This window comes from Nesoenas mayeri (genome assembly GCF_963082525.1).
Source record: "Nesoenas mayeri genome assembly, chromosome: 2".
Classification (NCBI taxonomy): Eukaryota; Metazoa; Chordata; class Aves; order Columbiformes; family Columbidae; genus Nesoenas; species Nesoenas mayeri.
In genome coordinates, this window is record NC_137543.1 from 159,921,962 (window position 1) to 159,946,559 (window position 24,598).

Genomic DNA, 24,598 nt, shown 5'->3' on the forward strand with positions numbered 1-24,598 from the left:
CACAGAGTCTGGTAAGTCTTTGGCAGGTATGAATAATAATCTTAAAACCATTTAGAATAGGTGTAAACCTCTTAACTATATACCTAGTGTTTATTTCCTCATTAGCAGAGGTGATTTGAATGGCAGATGTTCCTCTTGAAAATCTGAGATACACCTCTGAACTCCCATATTGTTTGTACCTACAGATGAAATTAGAACTTCCTCCTATTGTCTTTGTCGTACGTCCCATTGTCCCTAACTGACGCATATTGTATAGTCTACTCATTTCAAACAAGGCTATGGTGTTTTCAAGATGAAACTGTTTCTAAAACTGAAAAATGGCCAAAATCCAAAGATTATTATCACCTCATCCATTCCTTGCAATGTTGCATGAGAGAATTTTCCATATCACAGGCACATTTTCCGTGGTCTTTTCTTTGATTTCACACTAGCAAGAGATGTTATTGTGGCTGTTTGTTATGACTGAGACTAAATTATCTTTAAAATAAAATTTTAAATAAGGGAATTGTGATTCAATGGTGGCCACTTGATTTAAATGATTATTACATTCTTATTTTCACGTTCAAAGAAAACCCATGAGAAACTAGTTATGTAAAGTTTGGGATGAAAACTGGTAATGTCTCAACTTTTTACTTAAGAAATAAACTTTGAACATAGCATATATAGCAGTGTTGAAGGGAAATTTCTAGCCAGTTGTACCCTAACCACAATGATTCAGTTCTTATTTGTCATGAACAAATCTTTATGGGTTTTGTTTATTTGTTTGTTTGTTTAATAATTGTGCTAATTGCAAGGAAACATGAACATTTGGGTGTGTTGAAGATATTACTAGTCAAATGGGAGTGAGAAGGCTATGTATATGTAGAATAGCTATTAATAATTCTTAATTGGTGATCAATCAGGCATTGTCTCTCCCTTTGGAACAATGCCCAGATAAGGATATAGCCAAAACAATTTAGATGAACTTATTTTATACTGAAGGGAAATAGCTTTTTATGAACCATAGAATGAATCCGTGAGGTTTACTGCCATAGCTGTCCCAAATTATACTACACTATTTTTTCACAAAAAAATAGATTAGACATTTATTTATGTGTAAAATAATGTTTGCAATTACATTATATCTGCAGGATAAAAATGATTACAGTTACAACCTTTATTTTTGAGGTCATCAACCAATTACTAATTAAATAGTTCCAGGAGTATGGGAGAGGGAACTTAGTTTGTGGATATATTACTCCATATTCATCAATAATGCAATTTCACAGACTTTTCTCTTTGATGTCATAAAATAGAAGAAGGGACGACACAGCAGTATTGTAAATGTGTACACGGTCTTTTTATATATATATATATATATATATATATGTATATATATATTTTCTTCTTTCATGGACAAGTAGTCCAGTAGTTTTAATTTCTAAAGTTCTAACTAGTAGTGACAATGACTTCTTGTCTCCTCTACAGCTATTTTCATTAGTCTAGCTCTAACAAACTTTTGCTTTGCACAGGTTTAGTTGATATATACACTTCCATTTTGCCATGCAAATAATGACCTTGAAAGAACTGAAAGAACTGTATTTATGGTTGGAAAACACTTTGACTGTATTCTCCACTCTTAATTTAATTGTATTCTCTACTCCTTTTCAGGGTGCGCAATGATTTTGATGTACTTACAAACCGATTGATTGGCAGCCACGGCTATTGTACTCAGGTAAGTTGAGTGTGCGACCTTGGGGATGTTCTGCAAGCAGAGCTGCATACTGATCTCTGGGAAGAGATGACGTATCTTATTTTAAGTTCCTTATTTTTCTTTTTCCCCTGTAATGTAAAACACCTTAATCCTTTTGTTCTTTATATTTTAGTATCTTGTTGCTTCTGCTTTTTGGCTTGGTTTTCTGGTCTGTGTGTGTCTGTTCCTGTTTGACACTTAGGACCACAACTTTATGTAGTCTAAATTTCATCTCATTTTCTGTACCAAACATCTCCCACTGGCTCTAGGACTGCAGAAGCAACCACACAGTTGGAAACCCTTTGCCTTGGGTACATAGGTGGAATGTAGATCCCAAAATTCTGGGACATGGATTCCCCCAAATCTGGGACATGGGCAGTTTTGTGTTCTGAATATGGTCCACAGCTATTAAATATACTGCCATTTTGGCTGCAAAACACAAGCTTCATGTTACCACAGTATGTTTGGGATTGGAAGGGACCTCAAAAGATCACCTAGTCCAATCCCCCCATGGAGCAGGAACGCCCAGGTGAGGTCGCACAGGAACATGTCCAGGCGGGTTTGAATGTCTCCAGAGAAGGAGACTCCACAACCTCCCTGGGCAGCCTGGGCCAGTGTTCTGTCACCCTCACTGAGAAGAAGTTTTTTCTCAAATTTAAGTGGAACCTCTTGTGTTCCAGCTTGATCCCATTACCCCTTGTCCTATCATTGTTTGCCACCGAGAAGAGCCTGGCTCCGTCCTCGTGGCACTCACCCTTTATATATTTATAAGCATTAATAAGGTCACCCCTCAGTCTCCTCTTCTCCAAACTAAAGAGACCCAGCTCCCTCAGCCTTTCCTCATAAGGGAGGTGCTCCGCTCCCTTAATCATCTTTGTTGCCCTAAACAAATGTTCTTCTCTTTTATACTGTGGTTACATGGTGATTCCCCAAGAAGTTGGTGGAACATCACTGGTGGATTAGAAGTGCTAAAACACCCGTAAGAACCTATAAACTCCAGGGAATCCAGAAGAAACATGTGGCTATAAATGTGCACAGTCATATACATTACATACATCCTACATTAAGTCCAAACTGGCAATAACAGTGTTATTCATGTCTTCAGGCATGGTAGTTTGGACTCTTTTTTTCCTGGAAACTTTCTTATTATTATTTCACCTCAAATTTCTTGACACATGTTGTTTATTAGTAGCTAGCTGGTTCATTGCTGTAGCGCAGTCTGCTGCTAGATATTGTTATGCGCTCTTACATCCTAGCTGGCCCTTGGAAGGTCTTATGCCAAGGAAAATGTCTGATGTCTCTAACTTTAGCCACACTCACATGTGCACATGCAAACACACCCACTCTCTCACATGTATTTACCCTCTGACATGCCCATGTTCTAGTTCAACTGCAGAGGAAATAATCAACAATCTGCTGCGGCAAGTATATTAGTGATATGGACCAGATGTGAAGCCATATGGTTGACTGTCTTACTGAATGAGACTTAAGTTCATCCAGAAATATTCAGTGAGAAAATAAAAAATCTTGTAACAACTCTTGTCCAACACTCATAATACATCATCCAGCACATGCAGAAATATCAGATACTACTGCATAGGCTTTTAATTTCTATCATTCATGCTGTAACGTTCATTGTAGAGAAAAAGAGCTACCAAAATGTTTTAATTAAAAAAACACACAGCAACACTAAGGTTGAGAGAACATTGATTATCAGCAGTTTGCCTCTGGATAAATGAACATTGAAAACCCTGCTAGTATTTCCTCAATTTATTTTAGGAGTAGACTTTCCCCAAAATATCTGGAGTTTTGTAAGCAATCCTAATCTTAACCCTAAACTTAAAGTCACCCCACCAGTTTAGGATCTCATGTATGTGTAACTTTATCAATCCTGAATCAATCTTGTACTGACATCTTTAGAGACAAGTTGTTTAACTATGTGGTTTGTGTTTTGTTTTGTTTTGTTTTGTTTTTTTTAAAACGTCACAAACAGGAACTGGTGAACTTGTTTTTGACTGGCAAAGCTGTGTCCAATGTTTTCAACAATGTGATTGAGCTGGACTCTGGGAATGGCAATATCACGATTTTGAAAGGTATCACAAGCCGCAGTGACATTGGTTTACTATCCCTCTTCGAGCACTATAATGTTTGTCAGGTATGCTTTCCATTCTTCTGATTTAAATTAAAAAGGAAACAAGTAAATTTAAATTTCGCTTGAAGTGAGTATAGCAGCTAGTAAATTATGGGCTTGATTCAGTTGCTTATTTGGAGGCATCTAGTGCTGGTGAGACACCCCACGGCAGAGTATTGTCTCCCTTTTGGATGCAGGTTCTGGGTCACAACTGCCACCCCTTGGTAAATGACTTGGGTAGTCTACAGCATCTCAGATCTCATGTGCTTGTTTCATTTACTAAACGACCTCCTGAAGCAAAAGTCAGTTTACAGACTAACTTACTTCTGTCTAAGTGACTACTGCATAGATCTGTGTATATGAACTGGGACCTGCGCAGTGAAATCTGTGGAGCTGAAAGCTGTTTGTCTGACTAAACATAATTGTCTACTCCAGGCTGCGCTGAACAAGTTCCCCTGACTGTATTTGCTGATCTCCACTGATTTTAGTGAAGTTGAGACACCCAGCTCATATGTCGACACCTATATTTTAATTATGTATATATAAAAAACTGAAGCTGGAGCTGAAACTCACTTTAAGTATTCAGTTTTCCATGGGTTCCTATGTGGTCGAGAGCCAGACTGATTGAATCCTGTACTCCCTGCTATAGTGGTGGTGATATTTTAGTAGCTGGAAAGAAAATAATAGACAACTAAAAAGCTTTCAATATAATGGGAATGTTCCCTTTAACATCTTTGAAAACAGTATTTTAATTGTAGTCATCATGAAAATTAAAAGATAGATTAAAAATGTCAAAGGAGTGACAACCATTAATTTACCTCTGGAAAAACTTGTGTAAGGATTTCGCTGATTCTCCATCAACAGACATTGTTGTCAAGCGGACATCTTTCCTGAAGGTATGTACTCTCTTAAACAGACAATCTGGCTTGTGTTAGATGCAAGTGATAGGACAAGAGGAAATGGCCTTAAGTTGTGCCAGGGGAGGTTTACATCAGATATTAGGCACAAATTCTTCATGGAAAGGGCTGTTGGGCATTGGAACAGGCTGCCCAGGGCAGTGGTAGAGTCACCATCACTGGGAGGGTTTAAAAGGTGTTTAGATGAGGTTCTTAGGGACTTGGTTTAGTGCTAGAGTTAGGTTAGGTTATGGTTGGACTCGATGATCCTGAGGGTCTCTTCCAACTGAAATGATTCTATGATTCTGTGCTAGATTAGATAATTGTAATAGTCCCATGTGGATTCTCAGTCAGTGCCTCTGTAAAAATTTGAAAGTGATTTGCAACGTATTCCTGTGTATAGATCTAATATAAATGTGTCACTGGAAACAAAGCTTGATTTTAACAGTTTCCCATATGGCTAAACTCTGTTACATTTTCCTACTGCTGAAAAATTCTAATTTTTGTTATTTTTAATTAACACAACTCTATACATTAGTCACAAGATAATAATAAGGCTTAAATTCAGTCAAGACAACACATCAGTGTATCCAAACCAGATTAATTTAGAACAAGCTGGGCTAGAAGTAAATTAACTTCTGTGGCTAGTTCAACTCCCTGTCCTTTTCTATAAAAAAATGTAGCACTTGAAATCTCAAAAATGACTGTGCATCACTGTGGCATTTTTTTCCATTCTCTAGTAAGCAAAATGACTTTTTAGTAACAAAATGGCAAGCGAGGTCAGTGCAGGTAGCAGATATATTTCTTTCCCATCTGCCGTCTAAAGTGAAAATACAAAATTACCCAGAGAATCAGACACTGCCTTCCACTTATTCTGCAAAATATTCAGTGGAGGGGATCTGTTTGTTCTACTACTGTTCTCTCACATGGGATCTGTTTTCCAAGCCAATGACTTAATCAGTTACAGAAACTCCAGGAGATGTAGTTTCCTTTTTTTCAGCCTACACTAGTTAGGCGTCTGATGCAAACTGTCTTGTTTTTTATTAAGAACATCTGTGAGTGCTCCGCATTTCAGTGCGTATGTCTTGATGCATTCTGCAACGCCTTAGGGCAAAAGTCAGATTCTGGTGGTCTTTGGGCTCACATCTGGGGAGTCTCCACTGTGGTTTCAGCATGAGAGGCCAGATTCTGCTTTCTGTTAGCAAAGGTACAAGTTTAGAACAATTCAGAAAAAGTAAAGGTCATGGGTAGTCTGCAGTAGCGGAATGGAGAATAGCATTTGCCTCTAAGTCTTTCAAAGTGACTCTTTTCTTCCTCTCAGTGTTTTGGTAAGTGGATGCAGCATCCAATTACATTGTGGCTATGAGGATGGCAACGACAACCAGTAATGGAAAAGGACTGTCAGTTTTGATCATGTGGGTTGTTTTTTTTGTTTCCAGGAGTAAGAAAATCCTGAGCGTGACATACGGTGAATCATAGACATTTGAGTTGGAAAACTCCTTTTAGGTCATATCCAGGCAATTTCTCAGGGGATAATTCAGGATATTTTTATATCCTGTTATATAGTAGTCTTTCTTTTAAAAATCTGTATCCATAAAGTTTCTTCCTTTTTGTTCTGATGGCCATTTATTAGTTAATTGTAGTGATCTTACCTTTTTTTCTCAAATGTCTCAACTTTAAAATGTGAGGAAGTGCAAATACAGATTGGTAGATACCTCAAATGTGTAGATTTTAATATCTAGTACACAGCTTGTGCTGTAGATAGGCTAATATTAAATCTGACTGCTCATTTACTCAGTTTCCTCTAATTATCATTCTTACTTCTAATCCAACCCACCCCCTAAACAATTCATCCCCATCCGCTAGACATTTGGAAGCTGATGTAAGAGTTCCTCCCTTTTTCATCAGAATATCCTGTCCAAAGCTTATTATTGTTGCTCTACTCTAAACTTCTTCCAAGTTACCAATGTATTTAGGAAGCTATATGCAAGATATCAGGCTAGACGAAGTAAATCCACATGGAGAAAGGTTTCTAGACCATTTTACCTCCCTTGTCTAATATATGGAGTATTTGTGTATAATCCACAATTTCCTTGGCATGTCTTCTGAGTTGAAAATGTCATGAGGGCATGACAACTAAATTAATCCACCAGACTTCAACAGGAGCAAATCAAAATAAAATGATCAGTCCCATTTTCTTCAGTGGTTGCCTGAAGAATCCCTCTGTCACTGATCCATTGATCTGTTTCAGTGGGTCATGTGTTATTTTTACTGATTAGAAAAATGTGTGCTTCATGTAATTGGCCTGGAACGGTTAATATCTAAGCATCACTTGTAGTCCTAACATATCACCACACTCAGTATATTTTTTGTAGTGTAATTACTTGTCACAAATTGTTTCACAATGACAAATGGCTTAATTCAATCAATTTCATATGCAAATATTTAGTTTCATTGTGAGAGTCTGTATTGCAAAGCAAAAAAGCTAAAAGTCCAATTCTGTTACTTTTCAGTAGGCAAGTTAAGCGCCTTTGGATTTCTTTGTGCTAAACCCATATTTAAGCTATATTCCATTTGATCTCACACATTTAACTAAGAAGCCTGAGTTATGATTTTAGGTTTCCTGGGATTTCTTTAGAGCTCTTAAACAACAGAAAAATTTCCAGAAGCTGATCAGTCCACATAAAATTGGTACAGGTTTCCCTCTGTTTGTCAGGCTGCAGCATACAGCAGTTTAGCAGCAATCTCAGGGAAGCCAAATCATTTCTGCAGCAGGGACAAGACCTCAGAGTAAGGGGTGAGGAACAGAAGCGGGCAGGGCCGTTTATAGCAGTCGTGAGTGAGAAATTCCCTGCATTTGAGTCAGAGTCTTTGGCCTAAATGCCACACTAAAATTACAAGGCAAAAAGCTTTGAATGATGAAATACTCTTTTCAAAACTTATTGCACGTTAAAAGCAGGAACAGATGGAAACAGATGTTCCTCATATTTATACCAGATCACTTAAGAGACTAACAGTGGCAAAAGGGAAAAATAATCTGCCTTATCATCTGAAAAATTGAAAAGATGCTACTATTATCGTTATTATAATCAAAAATTATAATAACAATAGCAATCATAATATATAATATTGATATGTCATTTCCTACTAATCGATCTGTGCTTTGCAATAAGGGCAAATGTCATTTTGATTTTACGGGCTGGGGGGGTAACAGATGAACAAAAGTCCAAGTGCTTATCCCAGTAAGTCATCCAATAAGCTGGTATCTGTACTGGGAAGAGAGAACAGATCTTCTGAATCTCTCCTTCTATGTTAGTATGATACCTACTGGCAGGTGAATTTGGCCATCATTCAGAAATGCTTTTTGAAACCACTTTGGGTATGTGCTGTTGTACACGAATTAATGGAAGTATTCAAGGTTACTTGTTTCTTTTGAACCTTGACTCTGATTCTTTGCCTTCACTGATTCTCTCCTGCTTTTAACTTATCCTGCTACAGTAGTTAAACCTCCAAACATCTGACCTCCCAAACTCACCCTACTCTTGATTCTTGTCAATGTCCAAGTCTCTGCCCGAGCTGTCAGCATTTCAAGATACCAATGCTCTTTAGTTTTTGCATTTCTGAAAATGAAAAAAGAACATGGCATTGACAAAGAAGTTACACTCATTTTTCCTGTTTCCTTTCAAAAAGAGAGAGAAACATAAATAAACAGAATTTATTCATTAAAATTCCACAGATGGGAAATATTATCTTTGGTTCTTTTGATAAAACCAGCATGCTCTGTGCTATAACAAGACCGACTTGAATTATTAAATTCAGCACACATACTCCATCTTCTGGCACCTTACCTGTTTATTTGCCTTGTGGAAAGTCCTTCCTGTAACCTTCTTCGCTGAGAAATATGTCTGTTAAACAGGCGCCTTCCCCAGTCAGATAGGCTGGATTTGAGCCAGGTCATTGGTGGGGTTGCAGAGGGGGAGGTTTAGAAAGAATTTTTTTAACCATCTCGTTTAAGAAAACAACAAGAAAAATACACATATGTAAAATGGAAACTGGTGGTTGGTTTTAATTTCCCACTTATTTTTCAGTAATGGCCGTGAAGTAGATATCGCATCATGTAGATGTGAGCGCCACTGTGAGCAAAAAAATGTGATACATACAGGATTGACTGAAATAAGGCTGACAAAGCATTGGCCATTTAAAAAGATCTGTTTTTCATTCATTGTTTTTACATCTCCCTTTCTAGCCTGGAATTGAAATATTCTTTAATGAAGTCCTATTGTCCTCTTACTTATCCATGGACAGTTATTTTCCCAGAGGCCAGTCACTGTTGCTGGATATTGGCATTGCTTTCTTGTCAACGTCCTTCCAAATAAAATAGAATCACAGCGTTTTTATTTAAGACAATAAGAATAACAAACCTCACATGTTTAAAAGAAATCTGCATGCTTTTCAAACACACAAACCAGAAAATGGTAAGTCAAATATTTTCCACGTGTCTCTCTAGATTATAAATACCTGCATTTGGATCTGGATTTTTCCCATCTGACTTTAGGTCCTTCACAGGCTGAAAATCTTTGTGTAAGAGTCCAGCACTTTATAGCTGATGAACAGGGTGTCTAAATTACTGACCTGTCAATACCCATCTCTGCCTTCTTTGATTTTATAGACAGTCAAAGCCTAGGGGCCAACCTAAGTTAGAGGGCCTGGAAATAGATGCTGAGGAGTTAAGTGGACTGAATCTTGACGTTTGCCAGCAAAGTAATACAGTGAAATGAATTATAAACTCCTTCATGTGTATTGAGGGAATAGTAAAGTGCTGAAGTCTGAGTGAGGGTCTGAATCTCCCCTCTACATTTCTTCACTTGATGGGACATAACAGAAAAGCAGCAGAATGGAACAAAGATAGAGATCCTGAGGGTATCTGGTGCTCTGATATCTATTTACTGCTATCTTCTTTTATCTTGTGGCATCCTCAGAGAACTTTAGTCACAAGCGAGTGCTTTCCAGGAGTCCTTTCTTTGGTTTGATAGTTCTGGGATTGAACACACATCTCTTTCTATTCTTCTTCATTAATGTTGCTCCTTTTTTCACCCAAATTCGTAAGCAGAAAGGCTTCCTTTTCTGCAACAAAAAGTATTCAAAGCTTCAGAGAAATTATCTAGGGTTCCCGCGTAACAGTAGTGTTTTCTATGACAATTTATAAATATCTGGCTAAAACCTCTTCGATTTCTGCCTAACCTTGCATAGTCATTAAATTCTGCATACTCTGAATGTCAGATCTTGTGAGCATTAATTTTATTTTTTGTAATCTGAAATCAAGTACAGAACAATGGCAATAACTTTGCCCACACAGTGTCCCTTAACTATATGCAAATATAATAATAATGAGGCTGACCTGCTGTTTTAATGGTGCTGGTGGAATTGGTGAACTGAGTCACCCAAGGGCTATTGCAAGGGTATCTGTTTTTACACCACTGACACATCAGTTTTAACACTGTTGGAACATTGTTTAATTTTAATTCAGTAAAGGTCATTGCAATTGCAGGGGGAAAACATTGACAGAAAAAACAATAGGCTGTGGGCTGTAACTGTGAAAGCTTTGTGTAATTATCCTTTTTTTCTATCAATCCTATTGGATTCAGTGCAAGCAGCAATTACTCAGTTTGACAGAACCCAGACCTCTCTGGAATCGCATGGGTCTCAGATCTGCACTCTATGATTACTTTAGAAAATAAGCATCCGTAACAGTTGTATTCAGCCAAACAAACATAAAGCAAGAAATGTGTGAATACAAGTTTAATTTTTAAAAAATGAAGTCCAACAAGCAAGGAAGTGAAATTATATTAAGTGATAACAAAACTCCTGAAGGGAGATGTCATCACATTAGCTATATCCAGTGATCCCCTTGGTTTTGATATCATCTTTTCTTCTTTGAATCATGGTCACTGCATAGGAGTGATAATATAATGTTTGTTTCTATTCAAGGTAAATTGTGTGATGGAGTCCAAGAAACAGCGAATTTTGGTTATAATTCTTGCTTTTTTCTTTTAGTATAAATGTGGCAAAAGACAGTCTTGTTCAATGGGCAAATAAAATCTCAGTAGTGAAGTACCATACACTCATTCTGGCAGATATATTGGAATAATTCTCCAATAATAAATATTTGTCTGTAGATTTGATTTCACCATTGTGCGAATACACACTAAAGTCAAATGTGGAAAAAGACCACCCGTAGTGTTGAAAATGCACCCTTTGAAGGTGCTTGTTTTTGAAAGGGCGACATTTTCCAAAGATGAGAATTGTGTCTCTGAAATTTATGAGCATTCTTAAGGGATTTCTAAGAGAGAGGATTAGGTTAGTGAAGTCTCCATAGAAATAGAAAACATGCAGCATGAAAAGATGCCTAATTAATTCCCTCCTTACATTTTCTTTTTCCTGAAGATTAATGAGCATGTTTGAAAACAAATATTTGAATAGTAATGCACTATTTTTAATGCATTATGATAATGCAAGCAGAAAAGAAAAAAAGAAAAAATATCCTTTTTATGTTCTGAAAAGTAGAAATACAACCGTTGAGCCCTTAACAAAAATAATAATATTATTTAATAATACAGATTCAAGTCACATACCCCTGATTTACTTTTGGAAGTCAGAGCCAGCATTACATTCATAGGGCATTAAACAACAGCTGGAAAGAAGGGCCTCATTTTCTGGCAAGCACTTTTTGGATGACACACACTCTGAAGGACTTTGAAGGGTTTCCTGAGGAGTCAGAACACTGGGTGTTCATGCTTGTTCTTCTTTGTCCTGCTTCAAGGTCCTGTTATATTCCAGGATCACTGCCAGCGACCAGCCTGGCCAGGCAATGGAAGAAGCACTCAGCAGGTGGACCAGTTAAATCAGGACATCCTTTTAGTCCACTCAACAATTGATGGTTGAAGAAGTGAGCAAAGGAATCCTCACAATGAGGATTGTCCGTCCTTTGCCAGTAGCGTAGATACTTATTTTATTTTGCAGAAGAACTCTAGACATATTTTGGGGAACACTATTGGAAAGGGAAGTTTCTTATAGGAAGTCTAGACAAAGTAATATGTTTAGGGAGAGGAAAGAATTTTAGCTTTGTAGATAAAAAACATTCCAGTCTGCTTGAACTTAAAACTGTAGTGTCGGAATAACCTGAGGTATCTGGAGAACCAGAAGCCTCTGGAAAGGTGATAATAGTGGGATGGAGTCAGCAGTAGTTTTGGGGAGAAACAAACTTGCAGTGATCAACCAACAGCTGGAACGCAACTTGAAATTAGAGGCAGCATCTAATCTTCAACCAGTATAACTGATGCAACTGAAATGAACATTTTTTCCATTTTATGAGAGATGAGGATTTGACCTGCAATGTTTTTATACTCTCCTTATTGTCTTAAAGTTCACGCCCTCACCTTCTTCAGCAAGCATTGTAATTAAAAACTATACGTAACTGGAAAATGTTCCTACAGACCTTGCTCATCTGAACAATTTGTCCTAACTTCAATAGGACTGTTCATGTGAGTAAGAATGGGAGTGAATGTGTGCTTTGAAACAGCTTTCTATCTCTCTAATCTTGTTTTGCCAAATGTTGTTTGATGAAGCTTGGATGTTACTTTAGCAGACATATGTGGGAAAAACACATTTTTAGGAGAAGACTAGCTGTTCCTTTTTGGCTTTGATCAATCTGCAGATTAAAATATGCATGTCTGTGAGACTGAATCTTTTCATCCATATCCCTCTAATTTGCCGTCTTTTGTTGCATCTGCGTATTTCCTTTTTGATAACTCTGTTATGAGTATTTTTGTAAGCTTGTAACAAAATTTCTTTACTTCTAAGCCAAGAATTTACATAAAAAGCAAAACTGTTGTACAAAAGGCCTGTCTTAAATAGATATTAGCAAAGTAATGAGTCAGGGAACAGTTACTTAATAGCTAGAGACTTGTTATCTAACATCAGAATTAATTCTCATTGGGGAAGATAATTGATTTTGCGCTCATATAACACTTCAAATATAAATTCTAAATCTCAATAATAATAATAAAAAAACCCCAGCAACACACTCTCCTTATCATTTAGGATACTGTTTAGATTTTCAATTACAACAGCATGTATTATATGTTGGCTTCTGCCTTTTATCAGAGTATTAGGTGACATTTGCACCAGTGTGCCCAAAGTGGAGAACTGAGGACTGCACTGTAGAATCTGTGTCTGTCAATCTGTACCTGGAAAACATGTATAAGAATTTTTCTGTTAAAAGTCTTCCAGTTTCCACTAGCACCTACCACACATGCTGAAGCATCATTTAAATCTGATAGTGGTAAAGGTAGCAATAGGTAGCGATGATTTCTGTAGGTTATTTGCATATTACTACACAAACCTCTTCAGAACTACTTGAGCCCCTAAATCAGCAAAATTTCTTTGATCCATGTGTCTATATTATGGAGGCAGAAACTAATAAGTATACCTATGGACACGTATTTGCACACTTGGCTGTCATTCCTTGTTTTGCAGATTGATAGCACACCAGCAGTGCATCATCTATTTAGCAAAGGATACATAAACCCGGGGATAAAATAAAGATGGTTATATATAACATCCTGCATAATAGTGATTGTGTCTACTAGAAGAATAATAAGCATAGCTGTAGGCAGAAACATTCCACTGAAAACAGAAAGTTCTATTTTGGTTTTTAATTTATCGAAAATACAAAAACCAACAATTCAATGTGGGGGAAAAAAAAACCAGTATTATTTTGAACTTAAAACACAGCTTTCATTGACAGCAATATAGCTAATATAAATATCTGTTGTAGCTGAATATTAAAATCTTAGCTCAAAGAAATAAGATATCTTGCTACATTAAGCAACCTAATCACTATTTTTACTCTGTTATTTACTACTCAAGTGGCTTTAAAGTAGATGCAGGCAATAGGAGGATTGGATCTGTCTCAGAACACATTATTGTGAGGTGAAGAAAATACTACAAGATATTCACTGACATCAGGACATGCAGGAAACTTCCAGGACTCATTTTGTATCAGCATCTATTACATTTCAAAATCATAGAGACACTCTCCCAGGTATTAAAGCATACGTATGTCTGCCTTAAAACATAAATTCCATGAGAAATACTATATATGTGCTTAAATATACCTAAACCTGACCTCAATCTATTGCTGAACTTGAACCTTAAAGACTATGGGGTGAAGCAGCAGAAAAAAAGTTATAAAAATGATCAAAACAAGTGCTTCTGTTATTGCTTTCTTCCAGCAGATGAAAATATTTTATATATCTGGACTATGAAGCTAGAAGATGATAAAGTGAAGGAAATGTATTACATTCTTAAGCCAAGAAAATATTTTTGGCTCAGTTTAGTTGCCCACATGAGGGTGTCTCATGTCATCTGAGATCCTATGAAGTCTCTTGCTTGGCTCCGAGGCTCTGTTGCATAAGAGCATGGTCTCCTATTGACCTAGTGTAGGATTCCTGATCTGCACCCCCTGTGGTTTGATAGCTATTGCAGAGGAGAGAGTTCCTTTTGTTTCAGATCATCTGGGATATGATCTTTTTACTCTAAGGATACTACAGCTGGATTTCATTACCTGCCTATAACTCAAGGACAGATACTTGCTTTATATGTTCTGTGATTTACCAGAGCTATCCTGGTCTGTTTCATCAGCAGTATACAATGAGCCATCATTAATGTTTGCAGACTGTAATAAATAGGTGATCTTATACATCTCATGTTTTCCATAATGAATCATTTCTCCCTCTACCCCTCATGATGTCCTAAAGTTTTGTATCTTTCTTTTAGGTTGGCTGTTACTTGAAGACCCCTAAATATCCAATTTGGTTGGTATGCAGTGAAAGCCACTTCAGTGTGCTGTTTTGTTTGGAGAAGGATTTACTAGGTGACTGGAAAACAGAGCGGAGATTTGATCTGTATTATTATGATGGCTTGGCCAACCAGGAAGAAGAAATACGGTTAACGGTTGGTACGTATGACTCAGTAACTCTGCGTTTTGTCTCTGGTGGTGGCAACAGCATCACATCAGAAAGAATAATCCAATAATACAAGCAGCGATGATCTCAGCCATTAAATAGAATTTATGTGTCTGTTTCCTAATTTCCATAATTAATTTTGGTGATTAATTGGGAAATTAGATTTCACAAGGAAATTCTGAGGATAAGCTCTTGAAAGTGTTAAAAGTGAGCATATTCTACTTTATACAGACTGGTAGATGTTTCAGTAACACTGATTTCCAAGGAGCGGATTGTGATCTGGCTGATTCATGCCCCCAGGACTATAAATCATATTTAACTACTTCCACCCTCCTTCACATCTCACATCATTTCTACAGACAGATAGTGCAAGTCTCTTGTTCCACAACCCTGCATGCCTGTAGTAAAATGAGCAGAGAGGGTGAGGAAGCACGAAATCCTTGCCTACAAAACCAGCTACTTCAGAAGAGAGCAGGAATCTGCTAACAAAATCTAGTCCCTTTATGTGCCTGTCAGCATACCTGGAAACACAGGCATACAAAAGATCTGACTTGTTAAACTCATTCTTTCAGGAAACCATGCCAAGTTATGTGCCTGCCTTTACAGTAATTACGTATTTCTCCAACTCGAGGGCATGTAGACAAGAAGTATTCTGGTGCTTAGAGAGCTCTACTTATTGCCATATTAAGATACTCTTGACTACTAAATTCTTATTTACTAATAATATACTACTTATCTTTTGTTTTCTTTCATTCAGTATATTTATACAATCTAATCAAATTCCTTTTCAATCTTAAGGAGCCACAGTACTGTTATCCACTCCTTAAAAATAAGCTGTCTATATTCTTGTTTGAACCTACATTCTGGTTCTTGAACAGGATGAGTTATACACAGGTATTGTGTGTTCTAATTGAGTCAATGTGGTAAAGCTGTTTGTATGGTAGGAGTGCTGGGGCCTTTAGCATCTCACAAGGTTTGGTAGTGAGTTCAGTTGTCTTTCTGCCTGTTATTTATCCTCTTATTTTAATTGAAATCCCTGTCATTCTATTGAAGTGATCACATTATATATTATCTCAAAAAACTGCTTAACCTTTACAGGACTATGGTTGCCAACTGATTCCCACATGGTCTGTCCCAGATAGAAGATAATTTGTAAGTGATAGATGATGTAGTTCAGCATAGGACTAGAGAGATCATGACACATTTTTTCTGTTGTGTTGTACCATGTAACATACAGTCCAAACCAGGTGTCCTTATCTATCTTTTCAACATTAATAAATCAGGAATCTTTCCAAAATCCAGAGCTACCAAGCACTCTGAGAACCCTGGATGAGAAAGTTCTCAGAGTCTGTATAAATATCTCTGTTTACTGTTCAACCTGTCATGGCATATCTCTATATTTCTCCTTAAAGACTAAACTTGCATTGAACGGTAAATACCTTTTTCTTGTGGCTATAGTCTCTTCCAGGCGTGTGTCCTAGTAAATCTTTTGTTATCTGTGAAATTCTGAAAAAGGCTGAGAAATGCAAATAATTTCAACATTCCAAGCAAACACCTTCCTACTTCTGGCTGTACAGTAATCCTTTGTTAGGTCAGGAGAAAAACTGGAATTACTTTACATGCAAAAGGTAACATTGATCATGCATCTAAACCATGTATACAGTACCAGATGGAAATCTCAGAAGGATAAGCATTACTGGTATTTCCATTATGTAAAAATGAAGAAGCTGTGATGGTTAGGCACTGTTATCTAGGGATACAATAGGAGCTTCTGCGTACTGCACAGACACATCTCACTGGTGCTGGTTAGCAAAGTTTGCTTTTCACTAGCAACAAGGTAAATTCCTTGAAGTGGGAATCTTGTTTATAGTTAGGAAGATTATAATCAAGGTCAGATTTCAGGAATAAATTACACTGGGCAAGAAAGGTGAAAAAGACAGAAAGAAATTATATTTTAGAGGTCCTATCAATGGACACTTTATATTGAGAATTTGCCCTTCCTCTCACGCTCATAACTATTTGCTAAAATGTAGACAAGAAATATGGAGTATCTTTGTAAAAGCAGGCAATGCCTGCTAGTGAATACAACACAGAACACTATCCTAAATACATGAAGGTTCTTCAGTCCTTTCCGTTGGGCTAGGAATTTCTGATAGGCAGGAAAGGAAACAAGCTTGTATATCTAAATTAATAACCTTCTCCAATTTGCTCTTCTTTTGTCAACTGTTTAGGGAGTGAGGGGAGATTCTGGGATTTTTGTTATTTTTTACAGGGAGCACTTGGATGAAAGAGTGTGTTGTAGTGCTCAGAGAGACAATGCTCCTTCTTTCTAATATATACAGTTAACACCTTAATATTTACCATAGATTTTCTCCAACTGAAGATACAGGGAATTTTTGTACAATCTGTTTTAATAAATCATTCGCATATCTTCAACCCGATATCCTTTTAAAAATGTTTTCAAAAAGCAGTTGAATAATTGCTGAGAAGAATATAACTGAATTTCTCAGAAGAATCTGCCAGTCATATGAACCATCCTCAGCCCCTTTGCAGAGCCCACAAAAGGCAGGGCAAAAAGTGGAATTAGCAGAGATCCAGATCGTGGAGGCAGCTTCTAGGGAAGGCTGGTGTATTGATTATGACTCTTTCATAACAGTTTTTTTCTTGCACAGTTAAGATGAGATTGTGCCACTGTACAAAATCTTCTGGAAAAGTAATTAATAAAGCATCACTTCCTAAGGTTGCCATTTAAATTATGAGTACTATCACTTCTGTGAGTGATTTTCTGTACAGATTCCACTTTTCTGAACCTGTACGGATCGTATCTCCAGAACAGAAAGTTTTCTGTAACTGTGGTGGCACTCAGTTTCTCCCTACATTTAGCTTCGGATATAAGGGAAGATATAAGAGATCATATCCACATCCTTTTTGTTGGTGATGACTCCAGGATGGAAGAGCGTAACTTCAATATTTCTTGCTCCACATGAGTTGTATGAAACACTTTAACACAGTCTGTTAACTAACTTAGCTAAATGTTCCTTGCCTACTCCTGTAGGATACACCTTTAGTCATACTTTTTTTTCTTTTGTATGAAAAACCTCCATTCAAACCTTCTTGATGGAAGAACACAAGCCTAAAAATGACTACATTCAGCAAACTGGCAATGACTGGGAAAGGCAACCAAACCATATGTCTGTCCTGCTACCAGTACTACCACCAGGACAGTGGTTGTTTGTTCTTGCTATGAGACGATCCAGAACATCGATATAAGGATTTCCTAGAGGGATCGAAATACTGTAGGACATCTCTAATGAACTGTTATAAACTCTTCAATATTAGGATAAAAGAGACCCTTTGAAACTTAAAAGATTCCTGTGTACCTCTAAGTTCCCAAAGATATAAGAGAAAACCACCAGTATTTTACGTACTTGTAAGTACTGTCCAATTCCTACTGCTCCATCCCTTACAGTCATTTAGAGTTTTCTCCATGTGTTTATACTGACTAGATCAACAGCCAAGGGAGAGCCAGGTTCTCTATATGACACAAGGAAGCCAGATATCTCTGAGACTGGCAGCTGTGAATTTAAGAGCAATTGCCTCCCATCCTGTCTGCACCAGTCTTACTGAAGCAGATCCGTATCCTACACCCCATCTTGGCATCGTTTGTTGCTCACAACCTGCCTGTTGGCTGGATGACAGACAGAAAAGAAGAAAAAGAATAAACCCCCTGATCTACTGTGGTTTAAAGTATTTTACTCCAAAACAGGAAGCAGCTGAGCAGACTGACATCCAAGCTGGTCGCAGGATGTTTTTTCCCTGGGAAGTTCAGTGACTACTTTCGCTGTTGACAGATCCTGTGTCTGAGACACCGATCTCTCTGTTTGCCCCGGAACAGTGCAATTGCCTCTCTGTCCCAAAGGAATGCTCAGAGCCTATGGCAGCTCTCTTATATCCAACACAACTCAGTCTTCCCTGCCTGTGTGCTGCTTTCTTGACAGTCAAGGGACAATCTTCTTTTCCAGGGTGAAGGAATCTTAACCCAGTTTGGACTGGACTTGGGCTTTTATACTCAACTACTGCTGTCCTTATTATTTGAGGAATGAAAATTGCTTTATTGATAATTGTGACATCAATTGCACAAGAAAAACTTCATGACAGGCCTCCAGTATATTCTCTCACCTTCTCATCCATGTTTTGCTTGAAACTGTCTGAATTTTAGTAAACTGACATAGGTCAGGGCATGAGTCTGCACACTGCCCACAATCATTCTTACTGTTAAGTAGTCAGCACAATTCTGGGCAAGCTTCTGACTCAGAGTATCTAATACTGGGCACTGTCTGGGGATCATTTCCAACAACAAGTTTGCATTCAGTTACTTTCTTTCAACCTTTAGCTTGCCATCACATGAACAGGCAGTAGACCACGAGCTAAAAGGGTTTAAGAGATGGCAGAGGGGTGAGTGCCAGACTGTCCGCTCTAAGGTCAGCCATAAGGCCCATGACAACCAATGGTAGGACAAAGGGTAATGGGTTCAAACTGAAACACAAGAGGTTCCACTTAAATTTGAGAAGAAACTTCTTCTCAGGGAGGGTATCATAACACTGGCCCAGGCTGCCCAGGGGGGTTGTGGAGTCTCCTTCTCTGCAGACATTCAAACCCGCCTGGACACCTTCCTGTGTAACCTCATCAGGGTGTTCCTGCTCCGGTGGGGGGATTGCACTGGATGAGCTTTCAAGGTCCCTTCCAACCGCTGGCATTCTGTGATTCCATGATTCTGTAATATTTTCAAAGAGTTGTAGTTGTGGTATCTACTCTGGGCATTCCTGGTCCTGTCTGGGGCCACTTGGTTTCAGTGTGGGAATGAGATGTTGTTCAAGTGTCAGTGATGCTCATCTTTCAGGGTATTTCAATCACAAGTGGATATGTGCCTAATGTAGTCTAGAAGATTTACAGTATGAATGTTCATCCATTGCTTTCATGGGTGGGGTTCCTACAAGTTACTGTGGTATTCTATATGAACAGAGATGTAACCCAGGCACTAATTATTATATCTGATATGTCTCTGCAGACACGGCTCAGATGTGCACTGAAGATAAAGAAAATGATCTTACTCCTCCACTTGAGCACTGTATTAGGACCAAGTAAGTGAAACTACAGTTTTTGATCCAGATATATACAGTTACTGACATAAATGATATATGTAAAGCTGGAATGTGGTAAAAAATATTGCAGCAAGTAATCTTGCAAAATTACTGCTTAAAAATCAGAAAGGATCTGAATAAGCCAAGCTGTGGTACTTTGTATTACACATTTAAGTGTGTGTTATTGTAGTTAACATCAAACTGGCTAAGATGTTCACTTCATTCTTAAAGGAACCTTCATTACATGATGAAGAGCTGATTGAGCCAAATTCAGTTTGAGAGCACAACTTGATTTCGATAGACATAAATTTAAATTTCCGAAAGTGATTGATTCATATTGCAGAGGTATGATGAGAAAAGGAAAAGATTTCTTCCATTTTCATCAGTGTTCTCTGAAAAATATGTTTGGACTGAGGTACTTGGATACCGTTCTCGATGCATAAGGACCTGTCATCAATGGTCTCAGTTTTCTCAAACGTGCCACGTGTCTATGGGCAGCACAGAGTTGCTTAAGATCACAGAACAGTGTGTTTTGTGAAATCATTCTTTACAGTTCTTGGGTCATGTTCTCTCCTTAAATACAAGGCCAGTTCCTGCCATGTTAGGATTTCCGCGACCATTTTGAGGTCTTTATGTTGTTAAATGATGAGCTTCTAAGCAATTTATCCAAGTCATACTGAACTTAAGGAGAACATTTTCAATTTAGTGATACATGAAAGAAGCAAAATGGAGAAATTTACTCGGGCAGAAAAATCAACTTTATATGAACTCCATCAGCATGACTTCTAAAGCTGTTTTCTGAATATCTTTGGAGCAAGAAGTAAAGGCCTTATTGTCAAAGACCGTAGCATTTGTTAAATCAGCCAGCCAAGCAGCTTCAGATTTCTCTTGTAATTTCCCTCCTATTATTGCCACAATTTGTCCTGTAAAAAAACACCAAAAAAAAAATAAGGCAAATGGCTGCCAAACAGTGTGTTCATGCAGGGCTGCCATTATAAAGTTACAGAAAACTAGAAGAGGCATCCTGTAACATGACAGCAGTGACATTAGTCCAGGCTTCCTGCACATGTAGACTGTATTGATTCCTTTGATTCCTCTGCTCCACTGACACATAAGCATGGCTAAATACTAAAATAAATAATACGTAGCCTCAGAAACCCACACACTGCGGGTAAATAATGCATGCAACTACTTAAAATTGCTCTTAGAACATCTTGCATTCCTGGCATTTTATCAAAGTAATAGTTTTTTTTTGTGATTGTGAGGTTTGTTTATTTTAAATTCCCTGTTTTGATCTACTGGAGAAGTAAATTACCAGCAAATTCCAGTGTCAATTTATTTTGTTTGTACCCTTCTCAGGCCTGCCTGATTTACTCTGATCAGTCTGGTTCCTTGTTTTCAGTGTTCTCCATTTGTTTTGAGCGTATTTATTTAAGCATGGCCTTGCTGCTGAAGGTTTTTTGTGTTATATTTTTCCTTTTTGTTATAAGAACCTTTTCTTTCAACTATGAAACAGTATGTAAGGAAAAGTAAAACCAAACCAAACTAACCAGTATTTTAACAAATTGGGAGATAAAAAAAGAAATGTTTTCTATCGTACATGCATAGAAAACAGTCCTGAACTAATTTTTAGTAAAGCAAGCAAGCTAGCAAAGAGCTGTGACTTATTTTGACAAAACATGCATGATGAGGCTTCTTATCAAACCTTTCTCATCAAAAAATGCAGGAGAATTGCTTAGCCAGTGTGGAGAATTTCACAGTCTGAACAATCAAAACTGCTAAGTGTTGTTTCCAAATGTTGGTGGGAGTTTTTCCTTTCATTCACATGATTCAGTTCTGTTTTAATCCCTGAAAAGCCTTACCCATTGTTTACCCCAGTACCTGAACACCACCATCCTGTGATGCATTGCATTATATGCCTAACATCTGTCTGCTGTTTGTTCCATTATCCTCTCCCAAAGGGAAAACTGCATATGTAATAGACTGTTTCTGTATTTAGGTTTTTTCATTATTATTATTATTATCAGAGGAGAAGGGTTGTTTTGTTTCTGCAGGACAAGGAAGCTCATGTTCTTAGTCCCTATTCTACAAAATGTCAGAAGAGCAAAATTTGAGGTTAGAGCAGGTAACACATCAGACGGGTAGAACCTGCAGGGTTCCAGCCACAGTCAGTACAACTACATGTGATTTTATCGTGGCTTTCAGCCCTAGACATCTGAGGAAGCAGCCAGATTCTGACCAAGAGATGTCTGGAATGTGCATCCCTGGGTTGTTTGGGAGATGCCGTGCAGACGTCTTGTCCCATTCTCCCCTGAAGAATACTCTTATATCACAGTCATGATCCTCAGCATCTCTCTACACCGGCGGAAATAACTTCTATTAGCTCTGCCTGAGGGTAATAAAACTTTGATCTGATATTTTAATCCAAATTCAGCGGTATATTTTGTTAACCCTCTAGCATCAACTTTCCTCTGTGGTAGTGGGGCTGTGTGACACATTAGTTCATCTGTTTGGCTTTGAAGTGAGACGTCCAGTGGAAATTTAGTGACTAAGAGGAGAGGATGGGCATTTCATCCTGAGTTATTGGTGTGCTCTAAAACAATACCAAATGATTATTACAGGAGATAGATACACTCTGAATGTTATTCCAGACTGAGCATTGTTCAGGGTTTTAACTAGTTCCTCTTGGGTTCCCATTAAATCCGTGACCCTTGGGTGAGGTTGCAGTTGAACCAAATGCATGAAATGTGTTTGCTAATCCGATAAATTATAATTGAATAAGCAGTTACCATCTGGGTTCCATTTGAATTTCACTGTGGTGGGATAGTTTAGGGAAATGATCACACTGAATTGTCTAGAAAGTTTTATTTCTGTCTGCAAAGAAAAGACTTGTTCAGCAAGATAACAGATGATTTGATGAAAAATCTGGAAAAAAAATAAAATCAGAAGGTGGCAATTTTGCTTCTTACTTTCAATTGTTTGTTCTGGGGCTGGTATTCTGAATCTCTGACTCTCACCATTGGCAAATGCCAGACTAGGTTAAGTATCCCCAGCTAGAACATATTCTGTTTTTAGCTTAAGATGTGAGGCATCACAGTTGTGTACCCCTACTAAGTCCTGGGATGGGGAAAGTCTTTCTGCAGTTTGGTGTTTGTTTGCTTGTTTTAATTTTTATTTTCCAATAAAATAAAATAAAAAAAAAGAAGGAAATATTTCACAGCAGGCCTCAGATGGTCACTTCCTTTGAGACTTTGCGCTGAATACAGCATGAATTCAACTTTTGGTTTTGTTTTACATTTAATTGACTTGCTCAGCAAAAGGACTGAGCTGCCATACCCTTGCTGACACATTCTTTCCTCGGTGACAGGAAGAATGTGGCACTCTGGCAACTCACCATTGTCTCCACCTCCTCACCAACCTCTTACTCCTGTGCACATGCACTCTGAGACAGATTTTCAAACTGAATGGAAATACTTGACACTGGGAATGCAATAGATTAGTTCTCAGAAGATATGGACCATGAACTTCTGAACATGAGCAATACCACAGACAAGGGTGCAATTCATGCAGTGAATGACTCTGACTGTACATTAAGTTGACTCACTTCAACCCAATGAGCTCACTGGAGAGCATCATCCTGCTTTACCAACTCTTGGTTCAGATCTTTGTCTTGTGCCGTGATTTGAAGACACATTTTGATGCCAAATGTGGGACTGATTCCTTCTTTGCATTCAGGGTTGGTCACATTCCTGCAGTGGGCAGCTGCAGCCAATATAGAACCAGGAATTAAAAGCATAGAAGGTTTTTGTGTGTGGACTCATTTGGAAACACTGTTCTCAGTAGACATTGCATGTGTTATTCTGAAGAAGGAATGAGGGCAGAGAAAAAAGAAAAACCTTTGCATAAGAAAAGCAAAACATTGCCATTAAAGTGAACCCCTGAATACTTCAAAGGCACCAACGTCAGGAGCAAAAATTGCTCCTAAATGAAATGATCCGGTCTAAGGGTGAGTCACAGAGTTCCTAATCAGAGGCCTGACTATACAGGAGTGTGCAGATTGTCTAGTACCAGCTGAGACCGAGCATTCTGGTTATTTAGGATTAATTCTGTACCCATCTTGGGGCTTCCCTACAGCCTTTGCAACACAAAAGTACTTGTTCTAAATCAGCTGCTGCTGAGGACTCTGTATTGCCTTGAAGAGACTGGAGGAAGGGTAAGGAGGCTGGCCTCCAAACTTGGGCATCTAAAATTAGGGAGCAAAAGTACCTCACTTCCATTCCTTTCTGTTTGAGATGTGATTTGTTACCTGAAATGAGTCCGTCCTACTTTCCATGAAGTTTGCCTGGTGGTTGGGTGGTGTTGGGTTACCTTTCCAATGACACGATTACCTGATGGATGTAAAATGATTGCTTTCATTTCTAGGTGGCAAGGAGCTGCTATTGACTGGAATGGCACAGAACCAATCTTGTGACTGACCTGACCTGCACTGACTGAATTAGCACATTCCTATTCCCACCAATACAGGAAATAGGGCAAGAGTTCTGCAGTTTATGATGAGGAAGAACGACATGTTTTGCAGGCTGGAAGAGTTTCACCTCAATCACCTCGTGCTTCAGATATTTGCTTATAATATAAACAACACTTACGTAAATTCCTTGTCACTGCCTTTAACA

General features: G+C 38.0%; 1 protein-coding gene across 1 annotated transcript in view; it reads left to right on the forward strand.

The window, feature by feature from the left end:
• Nucleotides 1-24,396, forward strand: part of MINDY4 (MINDY lysine 48 deubiquitinase 4) — a gene marked incomplete at both ends in the record, with an annotated part of 77,321 nt that extends 52,925 nt beyond the window's left edge. The window contains 5 exons of the mRNA XM_080339945.1: nucleotides 1,651-1,714; nucleotides 3,726-3,887; nucleotides 14,597-14,777; nucleotides 19,853-19,925; nucleotides 24,348-24,396. Of these exons, the coding sequence (XP_080196071.1) occupies nucleotides 1,651-1,714; nucleotides 3,726-3,887; nucleotides 14,597-14,777; nucleotides 19,853-19,925; nucleotides 24,348-24,396 (529 nt within the window). The remainder of the gene's footprint in view (nucleotides 1-1,650; nucleotides 1,715-3,725; nucleotides 3,888-14,596; nucleotides 14,778-19,852; nucleotides 19,926-24,347) is intronic.
• Nucleotides 24,397-24,598: the final 202 nt, after the last annotated feature.